This window comes from Acromyrmex echinatior, chromosome 7, assembly GCF_024713525.1.
Source record: "Acromyrmex echinatior isolate Ae372 chromosome 7, ASM2471352v2, whole genome shotgun sequence".
Lineage (NCBI taxonomy): Eukaryota > Metazoa > Arthropoda > Insecta > Hymenoptera > Formicidae > Acromyrmex > Acromyrmex echinatior.
In genome coordinates this window covers 11,353,204-11,369,129 of record NC_141858.1, presented here as the reverse complement: position 1 = coordinate 11,369,129, position 15,926 = coordinate 11,353,204, and the positions used below count along the sequence as shown (strand labels likewise).

At 36.8% G+C, this 15,926-nt stretch overlaps 1 protein-coding gene across 6 annotated transcripts in view; it reads left to right on the top strand.

Annotated features, from left to right (window-relative positions):
- Window positions 1-15,926, top strand: part of Eif4g (eukaryotic translation initiation factor 4 gamma) — a 62,798-nt gene that overhangs the window by 20,047 nt on the left and 26,825 nt on the right. Inside the window, exons 1-2 of one of the 6 annotated variants that reach the window (XM_011062675.2) lie at window positions 4,635-4,738; window positions 5,832-7,082. The exons of 2 other annotated variants lie outside the window; for them this stretch is intronic. In XM_011062675.2, the coding sequence (XP_011060977.2) occupies window positions 6,716-7,082 (367 nt within the window). In that variant the 5' untranslated portion in view covers window positions 4,635-4,738; window positions 5,832-6,715. Of the gene's footprint in view, window positions 1-4,634; window positions 4,743-5,178; window positions 5,202-5,831; window positions 7,083-14,584; window positions 14,972-15,926 lie in introns of those variants that run through there. 3 more of the 6 variants (XM_087407604.1, XM_087407603.1, XM_011062678.2) reach the window with 3 other exon arrangements.

The following is a 15,926-nucleotide window of genomic DNA, read 5'->3' as shown; positions in this document are numbered from 1 at the left end:
AAATAAATACTTAAGATTATAATTAAAAGAAAATTCATATTTTTTTCTTTTTATATTTTTATTTCTCAAATTTTTGTCTCCTATTTACCTCTTGAATTTTTTGGTCTTTAAAGTTTTAAGGAATTTTCTCTTGAAAAGTTAAAACTTGCTTGAATTCTAAAATGTTTGAATATTTGAAATGTTTAAATACGATGATCTTTTACTTTTTATCAGCAAAGTTTTATTTTTACAAAATTCTACTCTCTTCTAGACTATATTTAAAATCGTACTTACGAAATACAGATACGATAAAATAGATAATGTCATCTTTGCTTTCTTAAATTATTATCTTGACACTTCTATTAATACTCTTAAAAGAGGAAATTCAAATAAATAAGGAAGGAATTATATAAAATGAGAAAGTGTCAAAATAAGTTTTTATTAAAGTACATATATATCAATTAAATTGTTTTGATTAGTTATTATCTTTTCTCTGGCTCTTGAAAAAATAATTTGAATATTTAAAGTAGGAAAGAATTGTATGTATATGAAATGTTTACAATTTTTGTAAAAAATTTATAATTTAAAAGATTAGTAAATTGTCCAATGATTCATTATATACAAAAAATTTATATTAATAATACATAAAATTATATTATTTTTTTACATAAAATTGTATTATTTTTTAACAATATTGAATTTTTTAGCTCCAAATTGTAATGCAAATACAATAAAATTGTTAGAAAGGTCAAACAAAAATAAAAAATTAAAACTAGTTATATCAATATACAATGTATCGAACTTTTCGACTATACTAAATCTTTATCAGTCGATAAAAAATAAGTTAAGAATTTGGAAACAAATAGTATACATGAAATTCGTAACTAATTAAAACGTTGGGAAAAAATTATTAAAATATAAATAAAATATAAATATAAATTAGGTTAGATTAATTAATATTAAACAATTGATATTAAAAATAAAACTCAATGAATATTCTTTTTTATGCATTATATTGAAATCCATATTAAAACCAAAATTATTCCTTCATTGAAAGACGAGAACGAGTAATCAAATAATTAAATCTTAAGAATATCTTCTGTATAATATGATACTTGATGATAGCATCATATTATTAAATTGCTTGTCAATTTAATTCGCGATTATTAGAGTAATTTTAATGTTTATAGTCTGGAAAAACAATTCGGCGCGCAGTTCTAAAAAAACTACAATATGATATATGCAAGTACATATATAGTGTATATTAGTAATTCAAGATTGAATTATTTAAAAGTAATGAAGATCCAGCTTTGACCAATGTTTAATAGGCATTTTTCTAGTATTGATTGTGTTTCTCATATATGCAGTTTAAAATAAAGATTCTTAATATTCAAGTAATTAAAATTAATCTCGAGAATTTCAAAATCAAAGATTGAAATGGTAATCCTAAATCACCCAATGGAATGTGTGTCCAAGTATTAAGACAGAACTTTATATCATAGCGAACGTTAATAGATGAATAACTAGTTTTAATCTTTTCTTGATGATTTAATAAACTAATTTTGTAATCTTTAATCTAATTGCTCGTTTGTTTGACCTTTCTACTAATTTTATTATTTTCTAATTAATTTTTTTATTATTAAATATTTATTAAATTTTGTCGTTTTCTCTTTATATCTCTTTGAATTCATACAAGCATTTCCAACTCATTTACAAAATTCATGAGAAGATCATTAATTTTCATGTTCTTAAGAAAATCGTTGGAATTTGTTCGTGTAAGACATTTCAAGGTAAATTGCTTTTACCAAACGAGTACAAAAATGACCTTTGCAGGAAGAGAGAAGACGAAACTATTTACGTTCTAACAATAGATTTACATGTTAAATCAACAATAACAAGACTCTACAGGAGTTTGTTTTGATGTGAATTAATTTCATGCCTGTCTCTAGTCTTCAATTTCTTTAAAATTATCAGTCTTAAAATATTTTTACATATATTATAAATGACCATCTTTGTATCTACATATTATAAATGATCAGTAAACTCTGATTTCTCTTTTCAGAGAGACGAAAATTTAAGAAGATAAAAGAAAATACTATTGAAAGTAATGTTCAAAGGAAGATAGTAAAACCGCTTTTTCAATTGTTTCATATCACAAGAATATTTGAAATTCTGAGAAAAAACTCTCATAAATCACGTTTTGTTATAGTTAGGCTATAACAAAAGGCATACAAAAAACTGAAGTAGTAAAAGAACGTCTGTCACTTTTTATTATACCTTTCAATAACCATCGAATTTTCTCGTTGGACCATTCGTTAAAATTTTCGAAATTCTTTATAGGATTTGCTTCAGATAATACAATTCATACAAAAAAAGTATAAATGAATGGAGAAATTGTTTGATTGAAATTTTTCACTTTCTTAAATCGAAGGACGAAACAGGGACTTCGGAGAATCTTTTTAATTGGTTTAACATAGTTATTGGGCTCTGTATTTATTCAAAACATTGGCAAATCATTCACGTTTTCTAAAGCTTCATTGTATTATATTCATCTATTGTCTTTTATTTGAATTTTCGCATTTATAACGCTCGAAGGGTCGTACTTGAAGGGTCGAGTCCTATACATAGAATCGTTGTTCATTGTACCTCACTGGTGCGATATATAGATATTACCAGCATTTCTTTGTGACAATTTTACAGGTATGTACAAATTAGCATCGTCACGCTATTAGAGCGATGACGAAATACATTTACTGACGGAAGCCTCAACGGTTAAGTTGAATCTTATTGTTAGTGCTTAAATAATATTTTCAATGCGAATTTATATGCACAATTGCAAACATACATTCAGTTCTATTAAATATATTTAATTTTTTAACATTTTTCGTAATGAAATGCATACGTTGAATAATATGTATGTTGCTTATACAATAAACACACGATGTGTATTTTGACAGCAAGGAACCAGAAGGAAGATTCTCTTTACTATCGCGACAAATGAGAGCAAACAAATCTAAAGATATTTTTCTTAAATAAATGTTGTCTTAAATAAATAGTTCGGAATTAAGTAAAGAGATTGGGATTTCAGAGGAAATATGCAACATACAATCTTATCGGTGATATTTCTTTTTTTAAAAACGATTCTGAGTAGAACTGATAATACAACGTGATAATACGTCATGATAATACAGTTATATCATTTGCTACAACGATACAACCAAAAAAGAGAAAGTTTTTCAGAAGATAAATTTTAATTTTGTGAATCATTAAAAAAAGTTCGCAATATTAATTTTGATATAATTGACTGTAAAGGAATAAAAATATATTTTTTTAAAGTATGTTCTTTATTTTTTTGTTAAATTTTTGTTAAATTTTTTTTTTGCCAACAATTAACAATGTTTTTTAATTTTTTAGTATTGTAGCAAATGAGCTATATACTTTGCGCTATTAGGAATAAAAATGTGTTTTTTAGTGGTTATTTTTTTAAGTTTTCGTTTTTTTTTGCAAGCAACTATAAATTAATAATTTTTTAGTTATGTCATAGTCACTAAGCTATATAAGTTGCATTAATGAATGTAATAAAAATGTATTTTTAATGGTTTTTTTATTTTCATTTTTTGTAGGCAACTATAAAATGACAATTTTTTAGTTATATCGTAGAAAAAATGAGCGATATATATTGCGTTAATAAGGGAATAAAAATGTGTTTTTTTAATGGTTCTTTATTTCTTTGTTTCCGTTTTTTGCGAGCAATTAAACAAATGATAATTTTTTAATTATATCAGTATTATAAATGTAACAAATGAGAAATATGTTGCGTTATATACACGTTGCACATGTATATAACAAATAAAATAAGGAGCGTTTTTCTTCGATCAAATAACGAAGTATCGCGTAAAGTTTTGCGGGACGAGCTATAAAACTTCATATCTAAAGTTTGGGCAGGAGCAGATTTTTGCATAACGCATGGACATAAGAAAATCAACTGGAATTTTTTATTTCAAGAAAAGAAAGAAACGGAGAACTCGATCAGCTTATATTTTTATGCATTATTTTCCATTATTTTATGCAGGATTTCTCTCTCTCTCTCTCTCTCTCTCTCTTTCTCTCTGTGTGTGTGTGTGCTCCTGCTCTTAGTCCTTAAATACAATAGATATAAGATTGAATAAAATTTAATGGAGTTTATAATAAGCCTTAAATCTTAAGAAATTAGTGTGAGAAATTAATGTGAGAAGAATATTCTAGAATTATATTAGATCAATTCCTTAAGCTTAAACCTTATTATACCTATCGTATTTCTTCACTCTAACACAATAGATGTAGTAAACTTAGGCTTACGAAGATGCATTCTAGCAAGGACACAGTGAAAAGACACTGTGTACTCAGTGAGTCATTTCATCCTTGTTTAACGTGAGCAAATAACAAGAATGTAATGATTGTGCATTGTGTTTGTCTTTCTGGAAAGTACCGAGAAATTCAAAACTTTGGAAAAGCGATTGGTGGGGAGGGAGGAGGGGCTAGGCTCCCAATTCCATCGTTACGTTCCTGAACGTCTTTTATTTCACGGAGCAGGTAGATGGCGTCGGAGTCAACAGGCGGTACGCGATTCGTCGTAGGTCGGTATGGGAAGGGCTCGTCTACTCTCACTGGTTCTCAGTCGAACCTAACGCGTCCCTTGGAAGGGACGCTCGCGTCACCCCGAGTATATTTGGTCCGTCGACGCACGACTATCGTCATTCATTCGAAGTTCTTCGTAGCAGTAAGTGAGTGTGTGCCATAGAACGAACGACGCGTTCTATCAGTCGCGCTATCTTTCTTTCTTCTGTTTATTCGTCGGTGGTTCTCGATCGCTCCATAGGACATTCCGTGTACCGTGTCGCGTAACGTTCAGCCCGCGCCATTATACGTGCGTGTGCGCGCGCTGTGTGGAGGCAGCGACTGTGCGTGCGTGCATGCGTGCGTGCATGCCGTGCGTGCTGCACGCGGGTGAGAGAGAACGCGTGACGATCGACGCGAAACGAGCGATCTCGGCGGGATCTTGTTTTTCCTTCTTGCTCTCCCTCTGTTTTATCCCTCGTTCAAAGACGCATCATTCTGAGGGGCAGGGTTGAGCATCAAATAACATTCTATACACGATTTTTCTAATATCACACATCGAACGTATCATACTTTATACGTGTTATATACGTATTACACCTGTATTATACAGACGTATTATTTTCGTAAGTGACTACTTGTAGCGGAAAATTGTCCAACTCTATTCCCGACGTATAAACGCGAGAGGGGTTACACGCTCGAGCTCGGACGACGACGACGAGTTGGCGCGCTCGGGATTTCTCGGCGCGCAACCCGAACACGCCCGATTCACTAACAACAGTAGCCTCGCCGCCGTCCTGATCTCTCACGGTCGTAGCAGTAGAGGGCTAAAAATTGTCTCTCATTCTCATTTTCATCGGCGACGCGACGGAACGCAACCGCATGGTCGGCTCCGACCTGGTAAAATAAGCCGCGTGTTCCGTTCCGTAGAATTTTAACGGCATCGGAGTGTTAAACTCGTAGCGCGGGAGTGGGCGATACACGGACACACGTATACATTGTACACATATATATAGGCACGTAGAGACGAAGGGCGCGCGCGTGAGGAGCAGGGAGGAGGGAGAGACGACGCGCCGGTCGAGCCTTAAATATCGATTTTGGACGGGCCGCGATAGTCCGCCACCTATACCGAGTACGCGAGCGACATTCACGCGCGACGACGACGACGACGACACGACGACAATTCTCCCGTGACAGTCGGCGACGGCCGCGCGACGGTCGCGCGACAATCCTCGTAAGATATTCATTTTTCGCAGGTGCTGTACGAGGTCATGTACGTCAAGTGATCTTGTCGAGCGAGTGATCGGACAGCGTTATCTTTCTCTCTCATTTTCTCACTCACTCTATCTAAACGTGAGAATCCCGACCACGTGTGCGTTCTGGTATTATCCCCGTTCGGCGAGACGAGTAAACGACAGACTCGCCGGCGATACTTGATGCCGTTCGTGGGGAGAAGTGCGACGAGGACCATCATCCACCGAGGACGGCGGAGATTTAGAAATACTTAAGAAGCGAGTGGAGTAAGAGACGCGCGCGCGATCAGCATGGCGCGCCATTGTCGACGATCGACGAGTTGACGGGCCGCGCGCCTGAGGTGTGCACGTCGAGGAAGAAGTTAAGCAGAAGGAAACGGAAACCGTGTAACGGTCGTGGTGACGTGTGTGTGTTTTGTTGTGTGTGTGGATGTGTGTGAAGCGCGCCAGCGAGAAGAAGGATCTTGCTAGCTTATTCGTGACAGTCGTCGGCAATTCTAACGTCATCGAGATACCTGGTGACAGAAGAGGTCTCGAGAGAGAAGACGACGGAGGCGACGACGGATCGCGACGATGCTCGCGAATTCGTTCTATTGCCGCATTTACCGTTACGTAAATATACCGCGTGGAGGCTCGTCAACGACGACGACGACGACGACGACGACGACGTTGGGCCGTCTCTAACCATCGACTCCAAGGAAAAACGGAGAGGAAGGGAGGATCTCAGCCGTGTGGACGAGGCGCCGAGGGTGAGGCAGCCTCTGCCTCTGTGGCGGGGAAAAGAGGAGAGGAACGAAGGAAGTGGAGAATAGTGCGAGAGACAAAGTCGTTCTCTCGCACGAAAGAAAAAGCCTAGCAGCTCTCTGAGCTGCTCTCCATCCGAAAGAATGGTTTCGAGATATGGCGTCTCGAAGGAGGGCGCAGTGGGTGTCGCCGTCGGTGCCTTAGGACCCATGCATTGTCTATTGCCGCACTGTGGCGGTAATCCCCAACATCACCACCCTCTCACGGCGTCGCATCCGCAAAATCCCCAGCCGGGTCACAACCACCATGTGCATCCCAGCCATCAACCACCGCCACCGCCGTCACCGAGTCCCCATCTCAATCAACTGACGCATCCCCAGCTCGCCGTTAACATCAGTCACCTCGGTCATCACCATCATCATCATCAGCAGCAACCACAGCAGCAACAGCAGCCACCGCAGCAGCAACAGCAAACGCAAATGCCGCCCCAATACCGAGTCGCCGCGAATAGTAAGTAGATGAGGGAGACAGCGTGCTCTCGCCCTCCCCCGAAGAGACGCCCCGCGGAGAGACGATCGCGTAAATTTACGCTTTTTTACGCTTTTTTAGATATCGATTCTCTAATTATCTTTTGTTTCTTTCCTATTGCAATCAATCATTACCGAAGACTTGAGTCTTAGGGCGGGAACACAGTCTTCGATAACGCATAAGAAAATTAACCAACCGTAGTCCTTCGTTTCCTTCCTTTCCATGAAATATAAGACTCTGATTGGTTGATTTTCTTAGGCTTTATGCAAAGGTTTGTGCTCCACTTTTTAAGTTGTAAGAATATTAATTAACCAATCATGATCGATTATTCTTCTCACATTCACTGTGATTAGATAATTTCCAGGGTTACCACAGACATGAAAAGCGAGAAAAGTCAACAAAAAATATAAAAAAGTCTGGAATTTCGAAATTGCTCAAAATTCCCTGAAACTGCTCCTATTCCAATTAATTGTTATAATTTTTTAAATATTATATCTTACGTTTATAGTCAAATACGTTCAAAATTTATGCACTTTAAATGATTTTAATAAAATAATTAAAATTTATATATTATTCAGTATTTTTATTCGATTCCTCTTTATTGTCATAACTGCATTTTTTTTCCAAAACTAATTTATTTTTTGCTGACTTGAATTTGTACTCAAAATTGCACTGTGCTACTAAGTTTGTTTTTAATAATATAGACTAACTTTCCTGCAATCCTCGAGTCTAAATGTAAAAATTTACATATTTTATATTATATATCGTGATTTGAAAATTTTCCATTTTCATCTGGAAAACCTGGAAAAGTCAGGGAATTGTAAAATTCATTTTCTACAGTGACTCTGATTTCTTATGACTTAAAGCTTAGGTAATGACTTGTTGTGAAAAACCCGTTAGACAACTTTAATATTTTCCCCCGCTGGGAAGAAGAGGTGAAAATTGAAAGATTGATTATAGACGTATTTACGACGTCTGAGATCTCGACTTTACGTTAATCGATGATACTTCTTGATGGTTAATGATCTATAATTATTTTAGCCAACAGTCAGATACCACTTTTCGTAGTCCGATCGCGAGACTGCTTGCTGGATGTGCGCCAAACAGCTGACCGAAAGTCAGTGTAAGACGATTCATCGATCTCAAAAGTCGTCTGTCTGACACCGGATGTGTATCGCTCTGAATCAATTGTCGTTCTTGTCCTCGCTGTTTCAACTTCCGCCCTCCGTAGAATGCAGTGTCAGATTTATTTACCTAATCTCTTAAGACTGATACTTGTTTTTGCTGAGTATTTTCACACACAGTGGTTTTCAGTCCACATTTCTATGCGAGGTAGTCTAGAATCGTACTTGAAGCCCTTCACTCGATAAACTTGATCATCCTGTCTCTAAACTATCCAATACTTTAATTAATTGTTAATGAAAAAAGAGAGAGAGAGAGTTTACGTGTCTTTAATGCTAATTTTATTGATTAAAATTCCAATATGAATGCCTATATCAGCATTATCGTTATTATATTATATAATATTAACCTATTATTAAAGATTTCAAACAGTCGTATTATAGACTTGTGTATTCTACAATAATTCTTAAATCTATACTTGACTAAAAAAAATACTGAAAGTTATACTGAAGAAAACAAATACAATTAGTTTAATAATTAAATTAGTCTAAAAAATCATAGGCATTTTTTTTATTCGAAATAGATGGAACAAAAGTTGCTCAAATCTTTAAGGTTTAATATAATTAATATATAACTCGATTAATATAATTTGAAAGGATTAACGTAATTAATTTATGAGGGTTCTTTGTATCGTGAGAATTGATTCTGATTATAGCAAGTGCGTTTTAAATATTGGACTGTGTATACATGCTAATTGTTGATAATGCAAACAATCATCGTGAACGATAACACGGCGCAAAATGAGACACACAGTTTAAAGCATCTATATGACGTGTAGCTTGATCTTATTTTAATTCGAGCTATTTGATTCACGCTTGCTTTTGCCTTGCAACGCATCGAATAGCCTCTGATTTTTATCAGTAGTCCATATTGGGCTATGCATTGAAGATCGAGGGTTGCGAATTGGAGAGTAGAATTCAGCCAATAGGATAATTTTAATCCTGACACGCTTTATCCTAAATTGAATTTCCAATTTGCAGTCTCGATCTCCAGTATATAATCCCCGGATACGAGCCTAATCGCATCGCGATTTCTTTTTGCATGTTCAGATCCACGCACGAAAGGAACTACTTTGAAGTATCTAAAAATTTAGATAGATCCAGATTTGAGAAAATAATCCTGTTGGATTATCAAAATAATTACGTAGAAATCCCAAAAGAGTTTCGACATTCTAGCAACCAGTTTAGAGAGCCCTACATAATTATTTTGGCAGTCCAACAAAATTATTTTTCAGATTTCTAGCAAAATTTTCATAACGTGTTTTCGATTACAATGACTTTGAACCTATCTGGGTTGGATTAATGACGTCACACATGCTCTATTAATAATAAAGCACGCAACGTCATTAATCCAACCCAGATCGGCTCAAACTCACTGCGGTCGGAAATATATTATGAAGATACCTCAGCAAAACCATCCTTTTCGAATGAGCTTCCATATAGAATGCCGTGCAAAAAAAAAAGATTGCGCAGTCATTGGCTGGCTCCATCGTGGACATGAAAACTCGCGACCGACGATGGTAGCACAGTCTTCGCTTCTCTGCTTATTGTTTGTATATTTATTTATTATTTCCAACGTTCTCTCTCGTAGAACTCGTCCTTGACTCTGTCAGGCGATACGATCTGTGCTAATGTAATTCGAGAAACGACTCTGACTCTCGGGCTGTCACATCGCGATCATTGAACCTTTCCTGCTTCTTTTTTTATCGCGCGCGAATAATCCAACACGGACGCCCGAATATATCAGCGCGCGTGTGCGAGCAATCACGGAGCGGAATGATGCGAGACGCGTTATTTTCGAGCGCACCGGGGGTAGTTAATCTGACCCGGTGACCTATCTGTCAAGAGTCGAATCATTCGTGTCTATTTGCAGACGCGCACGGGTCCGTCGTGCCTTTCCTCTCCTCTCCTTCCTCCCTTTCCTTCGCGAGGAACGAATAGGTACAATGCCGCTGTCACGTTAAAACGATGACGTATTTAACATGTATGAAGCTCTAACACGTATATGAAGCTTCAACATCGATTTTAATCCCGTTGGTGTTGTCGAAGCTTCGCTTTTGCCCCGTTTCTACCAATGTGAATTAACTTTAATCTCGGTTCTCCACTTACTTTTCATCTTTTTTGTAATTTTCAGAACTAGAAAAGGATCAAGCGGGATTAGTTGAACCGGGATTAAAGTTTAAACTGCATTGGCATATTCAGAATTTCAATTGGAAGATAAGAATTTATCTTTACACAAAACTTAGTGAAATATTTATGTGTATTAAAAGCAGCCTTAGAGGTGAGGATCTCTAACGAACTTTTTAAATAATGTGTGATGTGTTTAAATTTAATTTTGGTTCTAAAAATTAGAAAAAGATGAAGAGTAAATTGAATCGAAGTTAAAGTTAATCTATAATACATTGATAAAAATGGATATGAGCTACAAATTAGGCGATGAGCGGTTAATTTTTTATTTAAATAATTTTCATAATTTGTGAATTCTCTTCTCTGCTAAAATTTAGGGAGAGTAAGGAGCGAGTAAGTGTCCTTTCTTACTTTTTTTGCACTAAAGAATCTAAAAATTTAGCTAGATATAGATCTGAAAATAATTCAATTGGATTATCAAAATAATTTTGTTAAAAGAAATATCAAGTATGACGAGCAATGCTGTAAAATGTTATGATATTATAGCAATCAAATTTTGTCCTAAATAAATTACCTAATTATTTTGATGGTCCAGGAATATTATTTTCATCTGTATTTAGATTCTTCAGCAAAATTGCTCTTTCCGTGTAGAAATTGTAGCAATTTCCTGTAGAGAATGCGGCATTTTTATTATTATTATTATTATTATTTTATCGTTATCTGTGCTCTTCGTCGAGTAATCGGAGTCACGAATTCGTCTCTGGAGGAAAAACATTCTGGACGAGCTGAAATGCACCGAGTGGAGATTTATTCAAATTCTTTCTATCGAACACGGTCGGGCGTTTTTCCTGGTATGCGGATATCGATATATCGGGGGCGGGTTGCTATTTAGGTTAGTTCTTAGCGCCCCTGGACGGCGCTTTAGACAATTCACGATATAGGTCAATCGATAAAACGCTTTCCACCTTGTACCGTCGTGAAGGTACGTTCGATCCTTTCCCTTCGTGCAATACGTCCCGTTTCATCTCGCCCTTCTCTCTTCTCTCCTCTCTCACGTTGAAAGATGGCATTGGTAAATGCTCCGTGATAAGCCAGAACATAATTTGAACATCTCTCGAAACGCTATTTTCAAACTCGTCTTATCGCGCATTATTGACGTGTTCGGTCACTAACTTGACGTTAAATTCCAAAGTAAAGTTTTCTTTTTAATATTCTGCTTGCAAAGGAAATAGCCTTTGAGACGATCTAATGATCGAAATATTAGGTAAAGTATGATTAATGGCGCGAAGACAATCTTTGACAAATCGATCTACGGCGAGTTTCCGCCTCGCGACTCTACGATATCATTCATTACTATGTGACATCGACTGTCGGTCGTTCGTTTATTACATTCGCGACGTCTTTCTTCTTAAAATCTTCAATGGCATCGCCTAGATGAACCCAGACGACCAGCCAAGAAATTAAGGACCGTGGCACACAAAACTTAGGATACTTTCCATTTAGTAAGACAAATATCTTTCTTTTATCTTTCTTGACATTCCATTGAGTAACAAAGATAGAAATCATTTGTATCGAAGATGATACAACACTCGGACGAAAATACGTCTGTTCTGATTTCATGAAAAAAAGATTCTTGAATGTATCTTGCGAGAAAATAGAAAAAAATATGCAAAGATAGGAAGAGGTCGGTAATTTCTTTGTAAATGAGTCTTAGGTCTGTTCTTTTCTGCTGAGTTTTTTTTGCATAGTTTACATTTTTTTTTCTCTTCTTCAACCTAAAGAGAATCCTTTTCTTTTGACATTAAAGAAAAAGGAATCAATTGTGAAGCTAAAGAGAAGGCACAGGACTGAGACTTATTAATTATTATCGACCTCTCTTTACATGTTTTTTATGTTCTTTTGAGTTTAACTTTCAACCCATCGAGAACCTTGTTTGTGATATGTCTTGGTCTGTTCTTTTTAGCTAAACTTCTAGTATAGTTTATTTTTCTTTTTTCTTCAACGTGAAAAGAATCCTTTTAAAGGAAAAAAGAAAAAGACGAAGTATGTAAAAAGTTTAAGGAAGAGGCTTTTTATCTCTCCACAATACTAAAAATCGTTCCGAAATGTCGGATGGAGAAAGCAATGACAGTAGTCAATTGGCTGAATTGTTTAAATGTGATTCGTTAATTTTTTCTCCATCCGAGACCTCGGAGCGATTTATATAGCATCGTGGACACGAAGCTTTACGAAGAGCAACATTTCCACGATCTCTCTCTCTCTCTCTCTCTCTCTCTCTCTCTCTCTCTCTCTCTCTCTCTCTCTCTCGTTTCCCTGATAATATCGATGCCGCGCGCGCCACGTGGCTTCCCGAGCGGCGAGATTAACCCTAACCTAACTTAACCCTCCTCCACTCTCGCGACTCTCGGGCGTTCCGCATTCGCGCAGTGCCGTACCGCTTCCGATCGGCGCGTTTAAGGCTCGTTAACGTTACACCCGGAATCAAAGTCTATTTGGAATCGTTGCGCGCGTCGAGCACGGCGCGACGCATCGCATCGCATCGCATCGCATCGTATCGTTCGGCGCCGAGGGGATCGGCGATTCGGTGGGTGGGATGTGAGAGACCTGCATACGTCATTCATCTCCGGAAATGACGTATGGCGAGACCAGGCGCGGCGCTCTGCATTCTCGATTGCGCGTACCCTAGGCCCCATTTTCCTTCCTCGGTAACTTGGTACTCCGCGAGTCCGCGCGAGATGCATTCCTAGGTCTGTTCGCATTACTTGCACTTTTTGCACTCGGCATCTTCGACCTCTCTCTCTCTCTCTCTCTCTCTTCAACGCCTGAATACATATTTATCTTCTTTTAAGGGCAACGATTTTTCAAAGTCTCAAGCAATGCGGACTTCTTTACGCTACGAGATTTCTCTCCTTGCTCCATAATTTTTGATTCGTGATCCATCACGAGATGCGACAGGAAAGATATCTCGTATCGTGTAAAAAGTGTGATGTTTATTTCGCCAAATGACACGAATACTTTGCAGCGCTTCTCTCGAAAATTTATGATTCGCCTACAATGGAAGTAAATTTGTATAGTAAATTGTATGAAATTGACCAATCGTGATCGATTATTCTTCTCATGTTTGGCTGTGATTGGTCAGTTTTTTATGGCTTACAACTTACATCTATTTTTATCTATGTAGATTAACTTTAATCTCGGTTTAATTTTTATTTGTTGTTCTCTTCTAATTCCTAGAATTAAAAAAAAATTAAATCAAGATTAAAGTTAATCTGCATTGATAAAAACGAGCATTATTATACCGTATTATTCCCATTGTAGATTCTTTATGACACGTAAAACAACGTAAAGCTTATTTTATAATAATTACGTAACTATAGTTGTAAGAATTGATTATTCACAATCGAATATGAGAATATTTGATCACTTAGGTAACAAAACATAAACAGTAAACGACAGTTCGCTAATCACAGAATATAATAAAAGAAGTAATCTAATTGATAATAAATTATAAAATATTGATTTATTTATTGTTCCAGTTTATTTGTATGCCATAATCTTTATCCTTTGAGAGATGTAAAATTGTTTTAGGAATAATATCAATTTTCTAGCTGAAAATTACAACGCAAATAATAAAATTGGTAGAAAGGTCAAACAAACAAACAAACAACTAATAATTAGATCAGATTATAAAATTAGTTTATTAAATTCTATTTTAAAAGTCGATTAAGATCAGGATAATAAAGAGACTGCATTTCTTTCGGAATTTTCGGATTCCCGTTTGCGAGATTGACGTCGCTCGTTCGATCGAAATCTATTCGGATCGAAACGTAAAAACGTAAGGTACAGGAAACGCGTGTTGGTGTAGCGGAGTAGCGCGCATTTCCGGCGGGGTCGCTTCGTTCACGGCTGCTGCGAATCGATGCCTCGGCGACGTGACAGATGGCAGCGCTGTGCCCCGGTCCCTGCCCACATGTGCAACTGGCAACATGGCTGTCCGCGAGGTCGGACCGTCGGTGCGTTTGCCCACGTTTGAGTCTCGTTGTCGCGCTTACGGTGTTACGCTTTCGTAACGACACGGCCGTCATCCGGAGAATCGTCGCGCGGAGACGCGCGGCTCGCATCAGGAACGGATCAGGCACGGACGATATCGCAAACGGGTGAGAGAGCTTACGACGTATGGGGGAAACGATCCCATATTTTTCCTCGACTTCGAACTGTCCGTTTCTCCCCTGCCTCCGTGCCTTGATTTAACGTCAGAGAAAGAAAATGGGGAAACGTCCGTGCGACAGATAAATACTTTTCCTCGCGTCCGAGCCGCGCGGATCGCGACCGACCATCTTCTCCGGCGGGATTTATTATCTTGATAATCCGACCGGGGAACGGTTGACGTCAACGTTTCGTGCAACGGTGGCAAGTCGCACGTATTCGTCTTTCGCGAGTAATTACTAATTGGTTACAACGTGGAAACGGAGTGGGACGAAGGCGAAGGTGTCAAGCAGACATTATCGAAATTGGACGCGACGTGTTTCGGGTGCTTCTCCGTACTCTACTTATTTATGCTACGTAAGCGTTGACGCCTTGTACATTATTAATTCATAAGAACTTGGAATATACTTTTCTTGTCATGTCGATTCGTCTTACTTTATTAAGAATTGCTTTTAGAGATTAAGTTAAAGTTTTAAGATTATTACGAATTATTTCAGTTTTATTATGTAGCACATTTTGCTTTTTTTTTTACTGTTCTGTTGTCGAAACCGACAATTATTGTTATGCATCGATGATTTTGCGTTTTCTAAAGATGAATAAACGAATTTATCTCTCTCTTTATTATATGGTGTGTGTGTGTGTGTGTGTGTGTGTGTGTGTATATATAATATATATGTGTATATATATTGACGTATGCGAGTTAAATTTGAAATATAATTGAAAAGTACGGGCAATAGAAACAGGAAATAACAGATTTTAATCTATCAAAATACTATATTTTTCAGAATACACTTTTGATAGGTTAAAATCTGTTATTCCCTGTTTCTATTGCCTATGCTTTTCAATTGTACATCAGGACAGGAACACAGTATCTTGCATAACGCATAACGCATAATGCATAAGAAAATGAACCAATCCTTTCTTTCTGCGAAATAAAAGAATCTGATTGGTTGATTTTTATGCATAACGTATTATGCAAGAAACTATGCCTCTTTCACACACATTTTACAATAAGTCATTACTTAAGCTTTAAGTCTTAAGTTGTAAGAAATTGAACTGTCGCAGTCGAACTTGAGAAGAATAATCGACTATAATTGAACAATTTCTTACGACTCAAGATTTAAAGTTTAAGATTTTAAGCTTATTGTAGAAAGCTCATTAAGGCCATGGCATACAGGAAGACTTGAGCAATAAAATGTAAGCAGTAAGCGAATTAATCTATCAGAATGGAGATTGTAAGGCCATAACGTAAGCAATAGTAATCCATATGTTGTTTTCCTTATTTCTTACATCTTACTGCTTAGGTAAGTTT